This window comes from Pimephales promelas, chromosome 16 (genome assembly GCF_988280905.1).
Source record: "Pimephales promelas chromosome 16, fPimPro1.hap1.1, whole genome shotgun sequence".
Classification (NCBI taxonomy): domain Eukaryota; kingdom Metazoa; phylum Chordata; class Actinopteri; order Cypriniformes; family Leuciscidae; genus Pimephales; species Pimephales promelas.
In genome coordinates, this window is record NC_142784.1 from 33,330,518 (window position 1) to 33,356,014 (window position 25,497).

The following is a 25,497-nucleotide window of genomic DNA, read 5'->3' on the forward strand; positions in this document are numbered from 1 at the left end:
CAAGTAAAAAATGTATTACACAAAATAATAATTAAAGTATAAGGATTGAAATCATATTTTCTTGTAAAACAGTCTAATAATCTTTGTTTTATTTACAACTTCCAAAAAAAATGTTTTTACAACAAAACAAGAACTAACAATGTATTTTTTTATTAACAAACATTAATTAAAACTTGTAATAGCTCATCGTTAGTTAATGCATAATGTGCGCCAATATTCACTGTACTTTCGCAGTCTGACTGCGTCTGGATTCCTCTTTCACCATCTCCTCCCGTATCCAGGATAAATAGTTTCCCAGTCGCGTATAAACGCCGTATTTGCCCTCGGCCGCGCATCTCTCGCCCCAGCTGACGACCCCGGCCAGGAACCACGTGCCGCGGTAGTTGACGACGAAGGGTCCGCCGCTGTCGCCCGTACACGCGTCCATCTCCGCCATCAGATATCCCGCGCAGAACATGTTATCCGTGATCACCTGCTCCGTGGAGTTGATGCAGTTCATCTGATCCACCACTGGGAGCAGCACCTTCCTCAGGAATCGAGAAGAGCGCTGAAGGTAGCGAGTCGCACCTGTGGTGGATTTTATTAATCATAATTTACATTTATTTTTCTTGCAGGAAAAACATTCATATGCTTTTGAATCCTACATTTTTCCAAACCCTTGGTATAAACTTGTGACTGAGTGTATTTGTTTGTGAATCATGTCTGTCATGTCAATGTTGTTCAATCGACGAGACGCAGGAAAACTAACGTCGTTCAGGTGACGTTCGGGGACGTCGATTAGTAGACGAGACCCAGGAGACGAGACGCAGGAAAACTAACGTCATTCAGGCGACGTTCGGGGACGTCGATTAGTAGACGAGACCCAGGAAAACTAACGCCGATCTGGAGACGTTCGGGGACGTCGATTAGTAGAAGAGACCCAGGTAGACTATTGTCGATCAGGAGACGGTCAGGGACGTCGATTAGTAGACGAGACCCAGGTAGACTATTGTCGATCAGGAGACGGTCAGGGACGTCGATTAGTAGACGAGACCCAGGTAGACTATTGTCGATCAGGAGACGGTCAGGGACGTCGATTAGTAGACGAGACCCAGGTAGACTATTGTCGATCAGGAGACGGTCAGGGACGTCGATTAGTAGAAGAGACCCAGGTAGACTATTGTCGATCAGGAGACGGTCAGGGACGTCAATTAGTAGACGAGACCCAGGTAGACTATTGTCGATCAGGAGACGGTCAGGGACGTCGATTAGTAGACGAGACCCAGGTAGACTATTGTCGATCAGGAGACGGTCAGGGACGTCGATTAGTAGACGAGACCCAGGTAGACTATTGTCGATCAGGAGACGGTCAGGGACGTCGATTAGTAGACGAGACCCAGGTAGACTATTGTCGATCAGGAGACGGTCAGGGACGTCGATTAGTAGACGAGACCCAGGTAGACTATTGTCGATCAGGAGACGGTCAGGGACGTCGATTAGTAGACGAGACCCAGGTAGACTAACGTCGATCAGGAGACGGTCAGGGACGTCGATTAGTAGACGAGACACAGGTAAGCTAATGTCGATCAGCAGACGTTCGGGGACGTCGATTAGTAGAAGAGACCCAGGTAGACTATTGTCGATCAGGAGACGGTCAGGGACGTCGATTAGTAGACGAGACCCAGGAAAACTAACGCCGATCTGGAGATGTTTGGGGACGTCGATTAGTAGACGAGACACAGGTAAGCTAATGTCGATCAGGAAACGGTCAGGGATGTCGATTAGTAGACGAGACCCAGGTAGACTATTGTCGATCAGGAGACGGTCAGGGACGTCGATTAGTAGACGAGACCCAGGTAGACTATTGTCGATCAGGAGACGGTCAGGGACGTCGATTAGTAGACGAGACCCAGGTAGACTATTGTCGATCAGGAGACGGTCAGGGACGTCGATTAGTAGACGAGACCCAGGTAGACTATTGTCGATCAGGAGACGGTCAGGGACGTCGATTAGTAGACGAGACCCAGGTAGACTATTGTCGATCAGGAGACGGTCAGGGACGTCGATTAGTAGACGAGACCCAGGTAGACTAACGTCGATCAGGAGACGGTCAGGGACGTCGATTAGTAGACGAGACACAGGTAAGCTAATGTCGATCAGCAGACGTTCGGGGACGTCGATTAGTAGAAGAGACCCAGGTAGACTATTGTCGATCAGGAGACGGTCAGGGACGTCGATTAGTAGACGAGACCCAGGAAAACTAACGCCGATCTGGAGATGTTTGGGGACGTCGATTAGTAGACGAGACACAGGTAAGCTAATGTCGATCAGGAAACGGTCAGGGATGTCGATTAGTAGACGAGACCCAGGTAGACTAACGTCGATCAGGAGACGGTCAGGGATGTCGATTAGTAGAAGAGACCCAGGTAGACTATTGTCGATCAGGAGACGGTCAGGGACGTCAATTAGTAGACGAGACCCAGGTAGACTAACGTCGATCAGGAGACGGTCAGGGATGTCGATTAGTAGAAGAAACCCAGGTAGACTATTGTCGATCAGGAGACGGTCAGGGACGTCAATTAGTAGACGAGACCCAGGTAGACTAACGTCGATCAGGAGACGGTCAGGGATGTCGATTAGTAGACGAGACCCAGGTAGACTATTGTCGATCAGGAGACGGTCAGGGACGTCAATTAGTAGACGAGACCCAGGTAGACTATTGTCGATCAGGAGACGGTCAGGGACGTCGATTAGTAGACGAGACACAGGTAAGCTAATGTCGATCAGGAAACGGTCAGGGATGTCGATTAGTAGACGAGACCCAGGTAGACTATTGTCGATCAGGAGACGGTCAGGGACGTCGATTAGTAGACGAGACCCAGGTAGACTATTGTCGATCAGGAGACGGTCAGGGACGTCAATTAGTAGACGAGACCCAGGTAGACTAACGTCGATCAGGAGACGGTCAGGGATGTCGATTAGTAGACGAGACCCAGGTAGACTATTGTCGATCAGGAGACGGTCAGGGACGTCGATTAGTAGACGAGACCCAGGTAGACTATTGTCGATCAGGAGACGGTCAGGGACGTCAATTAGTAGAAGAAACCCAGGTAGACTATTGTCGATCAGGAGACGGTCAGGGACGTCAATTAGTAGACGAGACCCAGGTAGACTAACGTCGATCAGGAGACGGTCAGGGATGTCGATTAGTAGACGAGACCCAGGTAGACTATTGTCGATCAGGAGACGGTCAGGGACGTCGATTAGTAGACGAGACCCAGGTAGACTATTGTCGATCAGGAGACGGTCAGGGACGTCAATTAGTAGACGAGACCCAGGTAGACTATTGTCGATCAGGAGACGGTCAGGGACGTCGATTAGTAGACGAGACCCAGGTAGACTATTGTCGATCAGGAGACGGTCAGGGACGTCGATTAGTAGACGAGACCCAGGTAGACTATTGTCGATCAGGAGACGGTCAGGGACGTCAATTAGTAGACGAGACCCAGGTAGACTATTGTCGATCAGGAGACGGTCAGGGACGTCGATTAGTAGAAGAAACCCAGGTAGACTATTGTCGATCAGGAGACGGTCAGGGACGTCAATTAGTAGACGAGACCCAGGTAGACTATTGTCGATCAGGAGACGGTCAGGGACGTCGATTAGTAGAAGAAACCCAGGTAGACTAACGTCGATCAGGAGACGGTCAGGGATGTCGATTAGTAGAAGAAACCCAGGTAGACTATTGTCGATCAGGAGACGGTCAGGGACGTCAATTAGTAGACGAGACCCAGGTAGACTAACGTCGATCAGGAGACGGTCAGGGATGTCGATTAGTAGACGAGACCCAGGTAGACTATTGTCGATCAGGAGACGGTCAGGGACGTCAATTAGTAGACGAGACCCAGGTAGACTATTGTCGATCAGGAGACGGTCAGGGACGTCAATTAGTAGAAGAAACCCAGGTAGACTAACGTCGATCAGGAGACGGTCAGGGATGTCGATTAGTAGACGAGACCCAGGTAGACTATTGTCGATCAGGAGACGGTCAGGGACGTCAATTAGTAGACGAGACCCAGGTAGACTAACGTCGATCAGGAGACGGTCAGGGATGTCGATTAGTAGAAGAAACCCAGGTAGACTATTGTCGATCAGGAGACGGTCAGGGACGTCAATTAGTAGACGAGACCCAGGTAGACTAACGTCGATCAGGAGACGGTCAGGGATGTCGATTAGTAGACGAGACCCAGGTAGACTATTGTCGATCAGGAGACGGTCAGGGACGTCGATTAGTAGACGAGACCCAGGTAGACTATTGTCGATCAGGAGACGGTCAGGGACGTCAATTAGTAGACGAGACCCAGGTAGACTATTGTCGATCAGGAGACGGTCAGGGACGTCGATTAGTAGACGAGACCCAGGTAGACTATTGTCGATCAGGAGACGGTCAGGGACGTCGATTAGTAGACGAGACCCAGGTAGACTATTGTCGATCAGGAGACGGTCAGGGACGTCGATTAGTAGACGAGACCCAGGTAGACTATTGTCGATCAGGAGACGGTCAGGGACGTCGATTAGTAGACGAGACCCAGGTAGACTATTGTCGATCAGGAGACGGTCAGGGACGTCGATTAGTAGAAGAGACCCAGGTAGACTATTGTCGATCAGGAGACGGTCAGGGACGTCGATTAGTAGATGACCCAGGTAGACTTAAATCAGGTGCAAGAGATGCGAAAGAAGAATAATCTACCACTCACCCCATCCCGTCACCAGGCCCTGCTCTCCGGGCTTCAGGAGTCGTTCTGCCAGGTTGGCGTCGGGAAGGCAAACCGGAGCGGCGAACGGACCCGGGGTCACGGGGGCAGACAGGTACAGCAGAGCGATGTCACTGTCGAAGGTGTATTCGTGGAAGTGAGGGTGGAGGACCACCTTCTCCACTTTGATCTTCTGTTCGTCTTTGTCGGGACGCATCTTATCGTAGTCTCCTGTGTGTGTGAGAATATCATAAATTCATGTCTGAAAGGAAAGAGAAACAACAACTGACTTCCAGCCACATAAGTAAACTGCAACCTTGTATCACTCATATAGTTAAGTGTGTTCAGAATGCATCAATATTCATTTATATGTAATAACGACTTTTCTGAACACACGACACATGAAGGATCTCATCAGACAGACGCCACTCACCGACGGTCACATGGTTTGGTGTTTGCTGGAGACAGTGTGCTGCCGTCACCACCCAGCGCAGAGCGATCAGAGAGCCGCCGCAGAACCCTTGATCATCCTCACGACGGAGAAGAACCTGCAGCGTTTTCATTCAGTGTTAAGAGTCTGAAATTTTCATATCCGTCATTCGGTGGCTCTGAATTGCCATAACACCTCTTAAAGTGCTTGCTACGGATGCGAAAAACGCAGAGAATCGAACCTGATACGAATTTTTTATGACGGACGAAAGTTTCGCAGGAAGTGTGCAAACGTGATTGACACAACGCGAGGTCGTATTTATTCTTTAAGCCAGCAAAAATTTCATTTCAGACTTTTTGCCAGGACCTTGAGTCGAAATTTTCGCATGTTAAAAAATTAATACCTCACATTGTGCGATTCACGTTTAGACACTTCCTTTCAAAACTTTATTTAAAATTTAATTTAAACTTATGATAGCTATCTAAAAGTGCACTAACAATGAACTATTTTTAATGCGTTAAAAATGTACTTGTAATAAATACATTAATAAAACTCTGAATTGCCATAACACCTCTTAAAGTGCTTGCTACGGTTGCGAAAAACGCAGAAAATCGAACCTGATAGGAATTTTTTATGACGGACGAAAGTTTCGCAGGAAGTGTGCAAACGTGATTGACACAACGCAAGGTCGGATTTTTAAAAATTTCATTTCAGACTTTTTGCCAGGACCTTGAGTCGAAATTTTCGCATGTTAAAAAATTAATACCTCACATTGTGCGATTCACGTTTAGACACTGCCTGCAAAACTTTCGTCCGATATAATTTTGGGATCGGTTTCGATTTTCTGAGCTTTTCGCATCCTTAGCAAGCATTTTAAGAGGCGTTTTAACAATTCAAAGCCACCGAATGACGAACCTTTACTGATCAAATCTCTGAAGGTTTAGCATAAAGGTCATGTGAAGGATCAGATTCGCCCCACCTGCCACGGACTCCCGCCCTGACCCTGCAGCTGACCTCCAACGATACGCGTATCCTCATTTGCACCTGTGATGTCACTTCCTGTCTCTGAGAGTTCGTCCTGTGAAGCAGGTTTGGCTTGTTGAAGTGTGGTTTGGTTTGGCAGGAGAGTCGAGTTGTCCAGTGAACTTCTGTTGTGATGTAATGAGTGGGAGGAGTTTGTCACGGTGTGGGTGTGGTTTGCATCATCAGGATCTGTGGTGCTTATATCATCCAGAGAGCGAGACATGATCCCGCTAATCCACTGTTTCCCACAGGGGTACTGCACTAACACACACACAAACACAAATATTCACTAATGAAGGTCTAGCAAAAAATATTTTTATTTTATAATATGCATATAGTGCAAAAAAAAGTTTGCGTTTAGCAATCCCTTTCTTTGCACATTCTCTTAATAATGCTCAAATAATGAATTTCTTTGATTTTAAGGACATTTTTGGTGAGATTCACCTTTAAAATATGAATGGTTAATGATTTAAGCAGCGCAGGTGTGTGTGTTTGTACCTGATGGATTGCAGCTGCGTTGGTCTTCATCCAGCTGATACCCGTCTGCACATCTGCACACCACACCTGGAGTCTGCTCTGAGCTGCAGTAGTGCAGACACCCTCCGTTCTTATACCTACAGTCAAACACCTCTGAACACACACACACACACTAAGAAGTATACTTGCAGCCAGACTAATTTAGGCCCTGTTTACACGAGAACGCTCGCGGGTGAAAACGTACAAATATTTTATCGGATGTGCCTTTCGTTTACACGCCGACGGCGTTTTTGGGGCTTAAAAACGCAAAAAAGTGAAACCACCCTCCAGAGTGGAAATCTTAAAAACGCTCCACCGCCGCGTTCCCGTGTAAACGGTAAAAACGCAAAAAAAAAAGCGCCCGGCGATTTTACTGGTCGCTGGGAGTTGAAAAACGTTCAACTTTGGATAAAACGCAGCGCTCATCACTGTCACTTTTTACCCAGCCGTCCAATCACAGTGGAGGAGGGGCGGGACTAATACCACACCGACCAACTGTCACAACATTCTGCTGCGGATATTCTGTATCATAGCAACGAAACGTCTCAACGGAAAAAACGCTGCGCTGCCAAAACGCTCTCAAGCGCCCAAAACACGTCATCTTCAGCAGAGCGTCTAGCGTTTTCAGCTGCCGTTTTTCAGCAAAGCGTTTTTAGCCAGCTGAAAACGCTAGACGCTCTGCTGAAGACGCCGTGCTTTGGGCGCTTGAGAGCGTTTTGGCAGCGCAGCGTTTTTTCCGTTGAGACGTTTCGTTGCTATGATACAGAATATCCGCAGCAGTTGAATGTTGTGACAGTTGGTCGGTGTGGTATTAGTCCCGCCCCTCCTCCACTGTGATTGGACGGCTGGGTAAAATGTGACAGTGATGATGAGCGCTGCGTTTAATCCAAAGTTGAACATTTTTTCACATTTCCCAGCGACCAGTAAAAAACGCTCGGCGCTTCAGCGTGGAAAAAAAGGCTCAGCGCCTCGGTACGCTCATGGCGTTTAAAAAACGCGGCGCTCCCATTGAAAACAATTGAAAACATACGCTAGGCGCGTGGAAAACGCTTTGGTGGACACACGGCTTAAAAAGTGATAACGCAACGCCACTTTTGCGTTTTCTCTTCAGAATCGTTTCCGTGTAAACATAGCCTCAGTATACTTCAAGTGTGTTGATTAGTTAACTTGAAGTGTGGAACTATGATAGACTTATGAATTGTTTAATATATAATAATATATACAAATCATATTAAATAGTAAATCATTTATTTCAAATATATTTTAACTATGTCAACAGTAGCGTTATAAAACATAATATGAATATTTAAATATGTTAATGGGGTATTTTAAAAGTAGTCAAGTACACTATTTAAAATTTAATTTAAACTTATGATAGCTATCTAAAAGTGCACTAACAATGAACTATTTTTAGTGTGTTAAAAATTTACTTGTAATAAATACATTAATAAAACTCTTCTGTGTATTTTTTCAATATTATTTCTATGCACTAAAATACATTTTAAATATCAATGGTATTTAGTATACTTTCGCAATTACACTTAAGTACTACTTAAGTAAAAATATACTTTTAATTAGTGTATTTATAGTGTATAATTTTTACAGTTTTTTTAGCACAAAAAGTAAGAATGTACTACAAATGTACTTCTAGCCTATTTAAGTGTTTTCTCAAGTACACATGGGTTTGTACAATATATTGTATGTATTTTGAAAGTAGACTTCCAATGTATTGTTACAATGATCATTTCCAGCACACAGTTAAAAAATATACCTGAAATTTATTTTTAATACAGTGCAAAGACGTAAACAGAATTTTCACTTCAAATATATTTTTTAGAAAATATACTAAAGTGCAATTATTTCAAACAAGTGTGTTAAAAGTTGTATTGTTAAAATAGGTAAGCATGATGCTAATTTACTTTTAATATATTTAAAGCTAGTCCATTTTTTTGTTAGTACATCTGCAATGTACTGTTGAAGAAGATAATATATTTAGAAATACAATAAAAGTATACTTTTTTTCACCAGGGCATCGGTACCTGTCTGACAGTGGTGTCCGCTGTACTGTGGAGGACAGAGACACTCGTGAACACCTCGACTCTCACGGCAGATCCCTCCGTTCACACACGGGTTAAGGCGACACAGGTTACCATCTGAACAACACATTTACCTCAGCAACATATCTCAGAATGGCTCATTTAGAAGAGGAAGACTTCTAAACACTTACTCCGATATCTGTACCAGAACTCCATCTAGAAGAACACGAGAGGTCAGAGAACAGTGATGTCATTCACTCTTAACAATCAAAGTTCCGTTTAGAACTAAAGGTGTTTTTGCAGTGTGATGTCATAGAAGAATTCGAGTAAGTGAAATAAAAATGCAAAACGGATGTATGGAATTTTTTTTATCTTTTTTTGGCAAGTTATCCCCTGTAAAAAAAAAAAAGTATTATTATCATTTATGGTATTATGATAAATGTAATAGATAATAGTTGAATACATATGTTTTTCATGATCTGTTATGCAATAAAAAATAACTTTTTAAGTAATCCACCTGGATGTACAAAGAACTCAGAAACCAATACACTGATCTGAAGTACTTGATAAATCATCAGGACCATATCAACGCAAGAACCCGTAAGTCCCCATGAAATCAAAACAGTTTTTTATGGAATATTACAGTATTTATACCTACTGATTTATCAACGCACATCATTATTGTGTTAAATTCATGTATTCTGGACAACTTCCTCTCTTCTCTGATGACGAGGGCGGGGCAACCTGTCACTCACATGAGATCCACCAATAGCAAACCACAATCATCCAATCAATTCCCCACAGACAAAATCAAGCCCCGCCCACATTTGTTCCAGTTCCAGAAGTGTTTCACTCAGATACACGGACCACAACTTCCGTTTCAGGGTGACTTTATAAAGATGAACCAAACAGAAAGTGGAATATTTAATGGAAGCACAAACAGTAAAGAGGTTTATATGAAAGTGAGAGCAGATCATGTGACTATACCGTTTTCTCTTTGCTCTGGAAGATCTCGGCCGCCTCCTCCAGAGAGCACAGCTCCTCGTAACACTCCCGCTCCAGATTCCCCGGCTTCATCTCCTCCAGGAAGACGTTTGCTCTCCGAGTCCTGAGCAGACGCACAGCATCACGCCTGTCCAGAAACACTGAACACACACGGCGGGTTTAATGGAAACACACCCAGCTGACAGCGGTCTGGGAAAGTTCTCTCAAAGCGCCAGGTCTATATATATATATAAAATATTATTATTATAATTTCACACTATTTCTAAAACTCTGTAAGACAATTACTAGATACAGGTGAAACTCGGAAAATTAGAATATCGTGCAAAAGTTAATTTATTTCAGTAATTCAACTGAAAAGGTGAAACTAATATATTATATAGACTCATTACATGCAAAGTGAGATATTTCAAGCCTTTATTTGTTATAAAGTTGATGCTTATGGCTTACAGCTAAAAAAAAAATAAAAAAAAATCCCAAATTCAAGGTTTTCATAAGCCATAATCGTCACAATTATGACAAATAAAGGCTTGAAATATCTCACTTTGCATGTAATGAGTCTATATTAGTTTCACCTTTTAAGTTGAATTACTGAAATAAATGAACTTTTGCACCTGTAAATGAACTAAATGTTTCATAAATCATTCCTATTGTCCATCCTTTATGCCTCTCAGTGGGTTTTGCAAATATTTAGCCAATGAAAAGTATACTAAAAAACCTCGTATCTCCATTGGATACTGAAACTGTCAATCAAACATGATAACTCCGCCCCTCCTCCATTCGGCATGGTTTGTTTATTGCATCTTCAGAGGATTCAGCGCTGGATCTGACGCTGTTTGAACGGTGAGTGGCCATTTGGCGAGTTTTATTATGATTATTACGCTGCGGTGGAAGTGTGATTAAGCTTTGACGACTGAATTGAAAGCTGTATATGAACTTTACAATTGTTCAAAGCATGTGCACATGGATTGATGATGAAGATGATGAGCAGTCTTGCAAGGTGGTTCAAAGTTGGTTAATATGGGCCAAAGATTATTTGGATGTTGAAGTTGTTGATGCAAGAACGCAAGTCTCATTGGGGTCAATTAACAAAGGTGAGCGATGATTGCACTCTGAGACAAACACGTAAAGCGGTTGTGATGTGAATAATGATGGCCGAGATTGAAGACACTGATATTGCAATTGAACGTTTGAAGGTTTCTCGCCTGTGCAAGACTTTGATGGTTGATGGGAGAAATGTTGACAAAGTAAACGAACTTCACCTCGAGCTTAAATGAGTTGTTTTTATCTGATGATGTCAAAGAAAGTGAAAGGATTGGCTGGTTTTAGCCAATAAGGGTGACTTTAACCAAGATCTTGAATGAATTAGAGCTGTGGAGAATCTGATCCACAGACTTTGAGCCTATTGAAAATGTCTCCAAAGATCAAAATAAACCGAGAATTACACACAGAATTATTGGCCTTGAGCTTGAATTTTGGAGACATTCCCAGACTGCAAAAGGTACACCGAGTTAAAGTGAGGACAAAGAACAATATTCTGGAGAGACCTTTTAGGAAATTATGCTTCCTAAGAGACATGTCATGAGAATATGAAGAAACTGAATGAAAGAACTTGAATGAATTATTACAACTGTCACAAGTTGACAATTAGGGGCGGGAATTGTTGGAGCCAATTTCATATTTGGACTCAATGGACTGACTTAATAATTCGAATATAATCAAGTTTAAGTTTGATAATTATTTGCACTGAATGTAATGAATTTTAGAAATGGAGATTTGTGGTTGTGTATTTAGATTGGGCAGGCAAGGAAGTGGGGGTGGAGTTCGGATATAGTGTGTGTGTGTGCTATGGCTCATGCTTTATTTGCAAAAATGATCTATGCCACGGACAGCGGCTCATCATTACAAACGTGCCGCTATAACATATAAAGGCTAATGTTTTATGTATTTGAGGAGCAAAAAGTATTTTGCCTATGTTGTTACAATATGAGGTAAATCTGGCCCTGGCGACAAGCCTTGCACTGTAAGTTGTTCGGTCAATGTATACGGTTTACAATGTTTTTTTGTTTTTTTTTACAATGTTTTTATTGCCGACTCTCGAGGCTTTTTAGTTTTAGTTCAGGTAGAATATGTAATTTATGGCTTCCAATAATGCTGTGTTTTCCACCAACTGGCAACCCATGGTGTCTAATTTACTATTGGGAGAATTGGCAGTGGAAGGGATCGCACAGACCCCTTACATCCTCGACTTGTAAAATTGGGTTAAGTTTTCCAAGTAGTTACCTCTACTAAGAGGTAGTTTTCCCAACTCTGAAATTATGAGCTAATTTACTTTTCCACAAGATTTCTAAGTTAACTCATCTAACTACATTTTACAAGTTTTGCAAAATGATCAAATTCCCTGTGATTCGTGATTTTCTCTAACGTTCACATGACCAAAAAAACACCTACACTCTCAGAAAAAAAGGTGCAAAAGCTGTCACTGGGGCTGTACCTTTTCAAAAGGTAAACTTTTGTCCATTTTATGTGCTAATATGTACATTTCAGGTGCTAATATGTACATTTTAGGTGCTAATAAGTACATTTTAAGTGTTAATAGGTACATTTTAGGTGCTAATATATACATTTCATGTGCTAATATGTACATTTTAGGTGCTAATCAGTACATTTTAGGTGTTAATATGTACATTTTAGGTGCTAATATGTGCATTTTAGGTGCTAATATGTCCATTTTAGGTGTTAATATGTACATTTCAGGAGCTAATATGTCCATTTTAGGTGCTAATATGTGCATTTTAGGTGCTAATCAGTACATTTTAGGTGTTAATATGTACATTTTAGGTGCTAATATGTCCATTTTAGGTGTTAATATGTACATTTCAGGAGCTAATATGTCCATTTTAGGTGCTAATATGTACATTTCAGGAGCTAATATGTCCATTTTAGGTGCTAATATGTACATTCCAGGAGCTAATATGTCTATTTTAGGTCCTAATATGTATATTTTAGGTGCTAATATGTACATTTTAGGTACTAATCAGTACATTTTAGGTGTTAATATGTACATTTTAGGTGCTAATATGTACATTTTTAGTGTTAGTATGTACATTTCAGGAGCTAATATGTATATTTTAGGTGTTAATATGTACATTTCAGGAGCTAATATGTCCATTTTAGGTGTTAATATGTACATTTCAGGAGCTAATATGTCTATTTTAGGTCCTAATATGTATATTTTAGGTGCTAATATGTACATTTTAGGTACTAATATGTACCACTAAGGTACCAATATGCAGCCTTTGGGTACAAAAGTGTACCTTTTGAAAAGGTACAGCCCCAGTGACCGCTTTTGTATCTTTTTTTCTCAGAGTGTAGAAGTTTTGAACAGTCTGAGAACATTCAATAATAACGTTTCAATAACTTATCGGGAACGTTAGCAAACCTGGAGACTGGAGCGCTGAGGTCAGATGTATTAAAAGGAGAATCACTATCCAGCTCATGGATTCAGACATCAAGAAGCCGCAGCAGATCTGATGTAAATCAACCTGTTTGATACATGAATGCAAAGAAAAATGACCTCCATCTGCTGGTGTAAAAGACACATGAACTGTAGCTTACAGTAGATATCAAGTCATAAGTTTAGTTGGAAGTAAACCTTTGAATAGTTTGAATTTTTAAACGGCATTTATTCAACCACAGATCTTTATATATTTCTCTATTAGTAGTATTCAGAGTATGTACTCGCCTTGTTGAGTTCACAGGGTTTAGGACAGTCCAGAGGATTTCAATGTTTCTGAAGACCTCTAATGAAACTGTTATAATGACAAACAGCAGCAAACCGTTTTAAAACACTCAATCACTATTTGTACAACATCGACCTTTAGACAGGCGGTGTTTACACACACAAACTTGATTTAGTCAGTATAAACACGTTTGTGCAATAATATGAATAACGAGTAAAAAAAACACACCAGATCACTATGAAAATGTTTACTAACCAGAGATCCTCTATCATGGTCAAACAAACATGCATTTTGTCACTTTCTTGAACTTAATGAGATTTAATCTGTTTGTTTGTTTTTTTTCCCTGAAAAAATCACAAGTGAGATTTGGGCAAAAGAATGTTTTAATTCACATTCTATTCTACAAGTAGTTACATTATTTACAGTATTTAAAAAACAACCAGACAAATGAACAAAATAAACAGTGAATGTGTTAATATCATCAAACCTTTCTTAGTAATCCTTCATAAAACACACAGGACAATGCAACTACCTGTTTGAAAGCAGCACCCGATTGAAGATTATTTCCTGTAATTCTGGTTTAGTCCGTCATGATGAGACCTACGCTATCGATTAGACTCTATCTGTAGTGTTTTAGAGGTAGACTACGGCTCTAGTCAGTAGTGTCGGATTAGGATTGTTAAGACAGATCAAAGTAAGACTTTTTCTTTCAAATGAAAGCAAACGCACATGAGGACGACACACAGCTCATCTGTCCTGCAGTAATACTGTCAAACTGAAGTCAAAGGTACTGAGGCTGCTTCTGATTGGAGGAAATTGATCATTCTTGCATTAAATCACACACGTATTTCTATGGAAGCTTATTTCTGCTACGAAAACAGAACACAGCTCTGACTGTAGTTTATATCTCACAATTCTGACTTTTTAAAAAGAATTGTGGTGTATGAAACTCTGAGGAAAAAATGTAAGTAATTACTTTTTCTTTTTTTATTATTCCACCGTGAATCCCCTCCCTCCCAGATGTAAACTCAGAATTCAGAGAAAAAAGCTGTATCTTACAAATTCTGAATTTATATCTTACAATTCTATTGTTTTGGAAAAAAGACGTTTTACGAGTAAATTACGAGTCAGAAAAAAAGTCCGAATTGTGAGATAAAAAGTACCAAACAGTAACCTTGGCGGAAACAAATAAGTCAAGTAGTCAGAATTCCAAGATGTAAACTCAGAATTCCGAGAGAAAAAAAAATTGCAAATTATAAATTTAGAATTCCATGAAAAAACTGCGAGAAACTTAGTATTCTGAGAAAAGTCAAAATTCCAAGAAAAAAACTCAGAATTCTGAGATGTAAACTCAGAATTCCGAAAAAAGGGTCAGAATTCCGTGATGTAAACTCAGAATTCCGAAAAATTCGTCAAATTCCGAGATGTAAACTCAGAATTCCGAAAAAAGGGTCAGAATTCCGCGATGTAAACTCAGAATTCCGAAAAATTCATCAAATTCCGAGATGTAAACTCAGAATTCTGAGAAAAGTCAAAATTCCGAGAAATTAGTAAGAATTCCGAGATGTAAACTCAGAATTCCAAAAAAAAGAGTCAGAATTCCGAGATGTAAAAGGTGCATTCGGCATGTCGGAATTACCGTAATTACGAGATTCTGACTTGTAATTACAAGTTCTAACTTGTAAACTGCAGATTTATTATAGTGTTGCTATTGAAATGCATAATTCTGTGTTCGAGGACTTGAGCAGCTCCGAATAGAATAGAATTAAAGGTAATTACGACATGCTGTGAATGCAGCAAAACTCGCAATTGTGAGAAGTTGTGATATAAAAAGTCGTAAATAATTACCGTAGCGGAAACAAGCTTCCATTTATTCCTTTTGCGATTCCAGTGTCCTAGTACAAAACAGCAATTACCGTGGCGGAAACGAGCTTCCGCCAATATTCCTTTGTGTTCAAAGCAATAAAATTGTAGTACAAAACAGCCGTATTGCTCTAATCAAACTAAGCATCATGCACATTCAGATATTTTCTCTTGGGTTTGAGAAATACAGTAGATCACGTGATTTTAAGTGTATTTGTCCCTTTTCTGCCAGTTTATCAAAAAATGAACTAACAAGCAACCAGGCAATATCAAAAACAAGGGCGTCGGGGATGTTAACAGAGCAGTTTTAGTTGGCATCAGCTGAACTCAGGTTATATAAAAGAGTTTTAATGTTGGCGTCAGACGAGGGATCCGGCTCGGCTCTGCGCCGGCACCATGACGGGGACGGCGCCCATGCGCTCGAGCGTGGCTTGGCTGACGGCGTACGAGTGCGTGTGTGTGTGCTGCTGTCCGTGAGCCACCGCCGGTGTGGTGGTGACGGGGGGGCGCAGGCTCAGCGAGCCGTTGCTGCGGGTCATGACGGGTGGCGAGGGGGCGGAGTTAGTCGTGACCACTAGAGTCTTGGGCGGAGGCAGGGTGTGGCTGCCGTTAGCGTACGCGGGGCGCGGCGGGGCGTTCGAGCCGCCGGTGAAGGTCTGCCGCGTGTCGCCGTTGTAGCGCGTGTAGGAGTTGGTGTCGTAGTTGGGTTTGGGGTTGTGCCAGTAGCGGCTGTTGTAGGTGTTGGTGGACGTGAGCGTGTCGTTCTCCGAGGACGAGGCGTCCGCCTGGAACGCTTTGACTGATGATGATCTCTTCGGTGGGAGATCGTCCTCCCTGTGTGAGGAAGTCAGAATCAGATCAACACTCCCTGCCCAAAAACATGTGTACACAAGTCCATTGTATCAAATTATTAATCTCAACGTAAAGCAACTTAATATAAAGTGAGTCCTTTTTTTTTTTTTGTATTGCAAAATATGCATGTATATACAAACATTTCCGTATTTTGGGAGTTTTTTGGGATTAGTTCATTAGCAGTGCTTCATGGGAGTGGGCGGAGCTAAAAAAATCTTTTGACGCTTTGATTGGTGGAATTGTCTGTGCAGCATCATGGGTAATGTAGTTTTCCCACCATGAGAACATGCTTGTTTTAAAACGAATCTACCATCGATTAACATCCTCCTGTCTTTAAAGATAGTTATCGTCGTTATAAAAATTTTTACTTCCTGTTGCGCTCTATTACATTTCTAAACTTGCGTACATCAGGGAATTTTAAAACTGGGGATTTCTGGGAATATACAGTGTAATTTACTAAGCTAATCAATTAGATACTGAGCGAGTCGTTCTTTTTAGTCACTGAATCAATGTATCGTTCGGTAAATGTTTCTGACTGACAGTGTTGTTATTGTTAACTAAAACTATTAAAACGATATGATATGAAAAATGATCAAATAAAATAAATGATAACTGAAATAAGTAAGGGTTAATGGACGACGGACGCCTCGAAGGGCATTAACCCGCTTATACCATGGTCACTTGCCACATAACACATTTTTAAAACATTAGTTTATATTTTAATTAGTTCAAAGTTTTTACAAACAATAACTTAGTTTCCCTGGTTACGCCTTAGCAACCGGAGATATTTATAGTGTGCTCAGCTCGTAGGTCCCTTCAGTTTCGCTAACTAACTCATGAGCCAGAAAGCTAACGTGTTTTTTTCCTAAAAGTTAGGCTTGTCTAGCCATGGGCGTTACACTTTCGGGTTTTTTTTTATAATCTGATCTCATGAAATGGCGTATGTATGACACGGCAATTAGTATTTCCATTTTTGGCGTGCTTTTCAGCGTGTTTATGAACGCCATTGACTTAACGTTACATCTATGACCTACCCCAACCCCGTCCCTAAACCTACCCGTCACTGGGGTTACCGTTTATGAGTCTTCCCCTACCATCCAAGGAAAAAATAATCGCTCCCCAGATGTAGATCTACATTTCGCTTCGCTTCGCTCGGACATTTAACGGCGTGTACATGCGCGCGGAATCACTCGGACATTTAACGGCGTAGACGCATACACGCGGATAGCTCAAAATGCGAATAGATAACACGCCACTTGACTTGAAAATGGCGTGTACACTCAAAAAAATAATATGTTGGCTTTAATTAATTTTAATTTGTCAACAGGTTCCACATAAATGGATTACGTTAAACAAACATAATTTGTTTACGTAACTTCAACATAATGGAATTGTGTAATTTTAAATTATCCGACGTGTAGTCTCAACGTGAATTTTTAAAGGCTTCCTGTCATGATTCAAAGGCATCCATTTATATTTCATTTGATTCAGTGACATTTAATTAAATTAATAGAGTTTAGCTAGCTATTTGCTAGCAGAAGCACATATTCGCATCTTGAGTGCTAAGATTTACATGCTCCTTCATTCAAAGCAATAGAAAATAATGAAATCAGTCGACAGGCTAACAAAATACTCCACAATGGTAACCCACTGTAATTTAAATGGTTTAATAATTCCAATGTAATTTAACATTAAACACTATTACACACTATCAAGTCTTCCCCTTTTCTAAATTTCTAAAAAAACAAAATAACACTTAATTTTAACATTTATTCTCTCTTAATTCAACCATATGCAAAGCATGCTGGGAACTAAAAGCACTGCCCAGTTTCAGTTGAGGCAACACAAATAAATCATGTAATCCAACACAAACGGATTAAGTAAACTTAAGTTGTTCGTAGATTTAAGCAGATTGAACACAATAAAATTAAGTTCGGGCAAAACGGCAGTCGGCTCGCACTATACCGCCACCCTCTGGATGTGCACATTTTTTACTTAACATAAATGGTTTGTGTTTAGACAACACATTAGGATTTTGTACTGTTAAGTTGAGACACAATTACATAGACCTTAAAGGATTAGTTCACTTTTGAAAAAACTTTTGCTGATAATTTACTCGCCCCCATGTCATCCAAGATGTCCATGTCTTTCTTTCCTCAGTCGAAAAGAAATTTAGGTTTTTGATGAAAACATTCCAGGATTTTCCTCCATATAATGGACTTCAATGGGAACCGGATGGTCCAAGGTCCAAAAGACGGTTAATAACAGTTTCAGATGCAGCTTCAAATGTCTTTAAACGACACCAGACGATGAATAAGGGTCTTATCATGCGAAACGATCGGTTATTTCAAAACTTATTCCAAAAATGTAACTTTTCTAAGGACAAATGCCAGCCTTGCTCTATTCTGTGAGGCGCGTTTGCAACGTCACGTAATACGTAATTACGTTCAAAAGGTCACGGGCGACGTAGCCGAAAGTACAGAGTCAGTGTTTACAAGTTGAACGCATAGGTTGAACGTGCAAACTAACTCAAACGCCGTTTACAAAAAAAGGAATTAAAAGGTAAAACAACGATGTCGGACGATTTTGATTCTGTACTTCCGGCTACGTCGCCCGTGACCTTTTGAACGTAATTACGTATTACGTGACGTTACAAATGCGCCTCAGAGAATAGAGCAAGGCTAGCATTTGTCCTTAGAAAAGTTACATTTTTGGAATAAGTTTTGCAATAACGGATCGTTTCGCATGATAAGACCCTTATTCATCGTCTGGTGTCGTTTAAAGACATTTGAAGCTGCATCTGAAACTGTTATTAACGTCTTTTGGACCTTGAACCGTTTGGTCCCCATTGAAGTCCATTATATGGAGAAAAATCCTGGAATGTTTTCATCAAAAACCTAAATTTCTTTTCGACTGAGGAAAGAAAGACGTGGACATCTTGGATGACATGGGGGTGAGTAAATTATCAGCAAAAGTTTTTTCAAAAGTGAACTAATCCTTTAATAGAAAAAAAAAACATTTAAAGTCAAAAAACACAATTATTATAAGTAAACTATATATAAATATATTATGTAAAGTGCACAACCTCCCTAGTCAATTTTTTTGAGTGTATGTTTACGCAAAAGTCATGATGTCATATTGATGTGTCCTCTGTCACTTTTTAATGGACACCCTGCAGCCAATCAGAATCGAGCATTCACCCAGACTATGGTATTCAAACAAAAACTGAAAGCTAATTAGGAATGATAATTAAACAAATGACACAAAATGTAATTCTAATTTGTAATAAATACTATAGTAATGTACAAATAATACTAAGATAAATGAATTAGCGTCGGCACTAGGCTTGCCGCGATAGACGGTGTTGACGGTGTTACCGGTTTTAAGCCCCATCACCGGTGACATCACTTTCCCACCGTGACACCGCGATGTCTTGACTTTTTTTTTTAAAGTATTCGTTTTTGCTAAAATATTTATTTGAATTAATTAAAAATAATAATTTTCAATTATTTAGTTCTGAAGAGAGCATTATAATTAAAAATGAACTGCGCAACGCGTGCCGTCACGTCACAGATCAGCAAGCATCAGGATTCCATTTAGCACGTGTGGAGACGAGAACGAGTCAAATTACAGAAAAGGAAGATAATGGTGGAAGATTTGGTGTCAAAACGCAATGCAAAAGCGCCTGTTTGGCAATATTTTGGCCAATATATATTAATGTTAATAAATGCCAATTTATAGTGTTTTACTTTTTTTTAGAGTGCTGTCATTTATGTAGGCTAAGGTCCTTTTTAAAGTTTTTATTTTATATTCGTCTCTTTTTATTTGGTTTTATCTTATTTAAACTTTGTTTAATTTATTTAGGCCTATTTTGTTTTCTTATTCGTTAATAAACATTTTATTTTTTTTGGGCCCACAGTTTGCCGATTTTCACTTTTTTCAGCCTATGCATGGGGTTATTTTTATTCGTTCGTTATGCTAATAAAAGTTCTGTCTATATTTTATTCGTTTATTATTCTAATAAAAGTGCTGTCTAAATAAAAGTTTATTGTCAGCGAGTTGTTTTTTTTTTTTTTTTTGTCCATTCCAGCAATTGACGCTGAATTGCAATTGACGCTTATTTCGAAAGTGAAAGTATGTCATTTATGTAGGCTAAGGTCTGTTTTGAAGTTTTTATTTTATATTCGTCTCTTTTTAATTGGTTTTATCTCATTTAAACTTTGTGTAATTTATTTAGGCCTATTTTATTTTCTTATTCGTTAATAAACGTTTTATGGTTCTTATTTGTTTGGGCCCACATTTTGCCGATTTTCACTTTTTTCAGCCTATGCATGGGGTTATTTTTATTCGTTCGTTATGCTAATAAAAGTCTATTAATAAAAGTTTTATTATCAGCGAGTTGTTTTTTTTTGTCCATTCAAGCAATTGACGCTTATTTCGAAAGTGAAAGTATAACGCGCACGCATTTAAAAGCTATTTAACCCCCCGCCCTGCCCTCCACGGTGACACCGGGATTACCGGTGTTGTCACACGTCGATTAACCGGTGGGAAATTTTCCTCACCGCGGCAACCCTAGTCGGCACACAAACAAGCTTTGTGAGTGCGGTCACCTGATCTCGTTGGGGATTTCCTCCTCCTCGTATTTGTTCTTGTTCCTCCAGTAGAAGAGCGTGACCAGCACCAGTAGAGCGCAGATGAGCAGCGCCAGAACCCCAGTGACCACGGTTCCTGCGATCAGACCCACGCTCTGAGGCTGCGCTGTGACACGCCAGAGACGAGACAGTCAGACCAACGGCAGGGTTTGATACGAGCTGTAGAACGAGTGTGTGTGAGACTTACGGGTCACGACCTGCAGGTTGAGGACGCAGGTGCTCTTCCCGATGGCGTTCGACGCCGAACACTGATACAGTCCAGATGTGCTGGTGCTGATGTTTCTCAGCGTCACCGTACCCTGCATCTGGTCTGAGGAGCACAAATCAAATCACGCTCTATAGAAATCTTCTCTGGTCCTGACGTCAAAATATTGACACCTGACACAAGCAGATACAACACTGATAAAGGTGTTTATGAAGAATTAAGGTTTTACTTAAAGGGGACATATCATGCAAAATCCACTTTTTTAGCCCTTAAATGCATTTTGTTGTATATTTGGAGTGTTTGTAAGTACAGAAAAGATGAAATTATTCTCTTCAGGTGCTTCGTTTATATCTTTATATTCTGTTTTTAGACATATTTTTCAACCTGTTCAGATTTTTCTGTTTTCTATGACGTTTTTTGAACTACAGCGTCTCCGTATTTGCAGTATAAGGACATCGACTACCGGCCCAACACTTCCAGCAATCCGCCATTATTATTTCTCGCTCCGATTTTGTAGTCCGAGCTCAATGATGTAGAAGTTACGAGAGGGCAAGTCAAAATGTTCGGTTGTTGGATGTAGTGACCTGATTCCCACTTCAACAACCTCCGCCGGTATAAAGAAGGGTTCGCCGATCGACTTCGTCTGAATGAGAAGTAAATTCCTTCTATCTTTGGAGACGACGAACAGAGCATTTCGATAAGCTGTAAATATCGTTAATAAAGATAAAGTACTTTACTTTCTTAAAACACATGGTGGTCATGGTTTAGCAGCACCTTTGTCTTTCTTTGTTTTTGTTTTGAAGTAACGTTACACGTCTGCAGTATTATTGTTCTCGAGTTTCATCAATGCTCATTTAGCTGCTTTTCTAAATGTATCATATTATCAGCACAGATTGTTTGTGGTAAGATTAGACCGTAGTCATTTATCTTGTCAGTGTGCTTGTTTTAACAAGATAAATAGTCGACTTTCACTAATAACACAAAACAGTTAACTCAGATTGTTCTGCAGGTTCGTCGTCGTCTTTATCGACTCGCTCGCTCTGGCTCGAATATGTAAGGCTTGATGGACAAGTCTTCCGTTGTCGACATTTTATTAACGTGTGAATAAAAATGTTCTTTGAAGGTATCGTATATAATCGTATATCTCTAATCAAACTACAATAATGGCCGAACGGGGGAGTTGAACTGACCGTGAACTCCTCGACCTGGAGAGACATCTCCTTTTTATTTAAAGGGGCCGCTTTGAAACGGGTCGCTCAAAGACGCACATCAGAAAAGGGGCTTGTGGAGCTTTAATAATGAGGAATTCAGCCCAAGCATTGCAGTTATGTTTTATATAGACCACAACGGTATGATTTATATGTAAAAATGAATCATTTAAAAGCAAGATATGTACCCTTTAAACCGTTTCAATGGAAAAATAAAAAGAAAGTTTAAGCATTTATGTGACCTTAAATGTTCTTGAGACTCAGTAACATTATACAGACTCTTTATTTAAATGCCATTAAAACACGGAGTCATTCCTGTGAGTCGATGTCGCAGTAACACGTATGGCCTCTAGATGGCAGTGCAACCACAGTTTCTGCTCATCTCTGTTCCTATTCACAGCTGTGAAAGCTTTTTGAGGCCAAATCAGATTGATTTATTAAGAATATAAATATAACAGCCTTCTTTAGGATACGGCTACTGTACCGTTAACGTCCACAGACGTCTGACGAGGGAATTCAAGAGTTCGTTTGAGTGTGTTTTCTGTTCCAGCATCTGTGAACCGGTCCCTAAAGAAATGATTTATTAGGTCTGGTGGGACTGTTCCTGTCAACTAAAACTATTAAAAATCTTCCTTGTTGATTGAAATAAAGCTGAAATAAAATTAGATGGAAAAAACGTAAACTGACAAAAGCACATAAAATAACTAAAATGTTTATGTTCATATATACATAAAACCTTGTTCATATAATATGTGTGTATATATTGTTGTGTGTGTATGTATATATATACAGTATATGAAGAGTTCAGATGCAAAAGCCTCTAAGTGCCATTTGAATTTTTTTTCTAAAATTATCATTTTTATCAAACTTGTATATTTAAGTTCAGTAATTTCACTTAAATGGCAATGATAATTACCTATTAATTGTTATTTAAGTGAAATTACTGAACTTAAATATACAAGCTTGATAAAAATTATCATTAAAGAAGAAAATTTCAAATGGCATTTAGAGGCTTTTGCATCTGAACTCTTCATATATATATATATATAGATATAGTGTATTAGTGTAAGATAAAACCTGAAAATAGAAAACTAAAAGCTAAATAAAAATGTTTTAAATGATATAATATAAAATGAATAATATTGAACCACACTGCTGGGTGACTGTGGAAGTGTTTTAAATGTTAAACGTCACATCAAACTCTTATTACTACAAAAAGAGCAAGAAAGCGCTTGTTTTCATCACATGACGTCTTTAGATGGCAGAACGATCGTATCATTATTCATAGAAATGATTTATGAAGAACTTGAAGTGTTGAAGCGAACCGATTGCACAGTGTTATGAACATGAATTTTGATTTTGACAGTAAAAAACCTCTTGAAATCCCAAGACGTGTCTGTGGTGATTGTGTAGCCGTATTCTAAAGCCGTCACACTGTTCGGAGAGAGAGCGGGATAAGTCACCACACACACACACACACACACACACACATACGCGGGTGACCGGGGTGGGCAGAGGTCACGCCACACCATGAGTCAAGAGCTGTGGATTTACCGGAGAATGTGGGGCAAAACGGGATCCCCACGGGCAGGGGTTTAGTACCTTGCATGGCATTGTGGGGCAGTTTGGGCACCGACTCCAGCTTCTCCCAGGCGTAGGTGGGCGTCGGGATGCCCTCGTCCGAACCACACAACAGCATCACATCACTGCCCACGTCCAGAGATCCCTGAACACGACAGGACGGGGTGGACGGAGGAACTGCGGAGGGAGACATAGATCAACTTTAGTTTAATTAACTTAGGAGTGTGTGTGTGAAAACAAAACAAAACACTTTTTTATTAATTTTAACATTTAACTTTAATCCCGGCAGCAGTTTGTTTGGTGTCTTGAATTTTGGTGCATTTTTTTTGACCCACGCCATTCATTTCCGGCATTTACATTCATATACTTGTGTGAGTGTTTTGGCCAAAATAACCAGCAGAATAACTTTATGCCCATAGACAAAAATGTGGCCCTGTGAGGTCCTGTTTACATTTACATTTATGCATTTGTTAGATGCTTTTATCCAACATAAGCAATTCGTCACAGAGCCAACATTATTTATAGTGTGCAATCTGCTAGGTTTGTGTACAAAAAACAGCATGTGAAACTGTATATATTATGCAACACTAAACACCATTGTCACATAACCATATGATATTCAATCTGAATTTAATCAGTAAAATTATGCATGAATATCTTCTGAAAAAACACAAACTTTTGAGTGTGCATTCACACACTTCTATCCCAGAAGGCAATGGGAGAGGACTTGTGAATGGCACATGCCAATGCATGCATACTTCTCAATCATGCAGTTACTATTATCTAGTATGCAATTTCACACAAATGTTATCATCATCAACTAAAGGTATTAAACATTTCAGTTAATTTAAATAAAGCTTAAGTAAAACATAACAAAACAATAATAATAATAATAACATTAGATTTCTCAATTTTGCCTGTGTAACTCACTAAAACAAGTGTAAGTTGAAGCCCTAAAATTAATAACTGCAAATAAATACATCTAAACTAAAACTAAAATTAAACCTAAAAAATAAAATGTATAAAAAAATACAAAAATGCAAAAAAAACAATGCAAAATTACGAAAAATTAAACTGAAATTAAAACTGATATAAAATATAAAAATAAATGACCATTTATCGGCTGATACCAACAACATTAAAAATGTAAATTTTTTGGGCGATACCGATAACATTAAAAATATCCATTTATCGGCCGATACCGATAACATTAAAAATGAACATTTATCGGCTGATACAGACATTAAAAATTAAATTTTTTTGGGTGATACCGATAACATTAAAATATCCATTTATCGGCTGATATCCACAACATTAAAAATGAAATTTTTTTGGGCGATACCGATAACATTAAAAATGAACATTTATCGTGCGTCACTGATAACATTAAAAATTAACATTTATCGGGCGATACCAATAACATTAAAAATTAACATTTATCGGCTGATACCAACAACATTAAAAATTAACATTTTTTTGGGCGATACCGATAACATTAAAAATATCCATTTATCGGCCGATATCGATAACATTAAAAATGAACATTTCTCGGCTGATACCGATAACATTAAAAATTAACATTTTTGGGCCATGCCGATAACATTAAAAATTAGCATTTATCGTTTGATACCGATAACGATTTATCGGCCGATA

General features: G+C 39.8%; 2 protein-coding genes across 2 annotated transcripts in view; both read right to left on the reverse strand.

Annotated features, from left to right (window-relative positions):
* Nucleotides 1-67: 67 nt before the first annotated feature.
* On the reverse strand, nucleotides 68-14,124 carry LOC120470818 (coagulation factor IX). The gene is made up of 11 exons (XM_039660468.2): nucleotides 14,016-14,124; nucleotides 13,486-13,552; nucleotides 13,183-13,285; nucleotides 9,726-9,883; nucleotides 8,930-8,954; nucleotides 8,742-8,855; nucleotides 6,685-6,816; nucleotides 6,143-6,447; nucleotides 5,167-5,281; nucleotides 4,737-4,964; nucleotides 68-567 (listed from the first exon to the last, which is right to left on the reverse strand). Exons 3-11 carry the CDS (start codon nucleotides 13,250-13,252, stop codon nucleotides 218-220), a joined length of 1,497 nt encoding a protein of 498 aa, XP_039516402.2. The 5' UTR covers nucleotides 13,253-13,285; nucleotides 13,486-13,552; nucleotides 14,016-14,124; the 3' UTR covers nucleotides 68-217.
* igsf11 (immunoglobulin superfamily member 11) overlaps nucleotides 13,849-25,497 on the reverse strand; it is a 114,283-nt gene continuing 102,634 nt past the window's right edge. The window contains exons 4-7 of the mRNA XM_039660469.2: nucleotides 23,866-24,021; nucleotides 21,038-21,160; nucleotides 20,809-20,956; nucleotides 13,849-16,180 (exon numbers count right to left, since the gene is read on the reverse strand). Of these exons, the coding sequence (XP_039516403.2) occupies nucleotides 15,706-16,180; nucleotides 20,809-20,956; nucleotides 21,038-21,160; nucleotides 23,866-24,021 (902 nt within the window). The 3' untranslated portion in view covers nucleotides 13,849-15,705. The remainder of the gene's footprint in view (nucleotides 16,181-20,808; nucleotides 20,957-21,037; nucleotides 21,161-23,865; nucleotides 24,022-25,497) is intronic.

Coding starts and splice junctions, on each gene's coding strand:
- LOC120470818 (XM_039660468.2), bottom strand. CDS start 13,252: ATGTCTGAATCCATGAGCTGGATAGTGATTCTCCTTTTAATACATCTG. Junction 8,955..9,725: donor TCCAGAGCAAAGAGAAAACG/GTATAGTCACAT, acceptor GTGTTCTTCTAG/ATGGAGTTCTGGTACAGATA. Junction 6,448..6,684: donor ACGCAGCTGCAATCCATCAG/GTACAAACACAC, acceptor TGTGTGTGTTAG/TGCAGTACCCCTGTGGGAAA.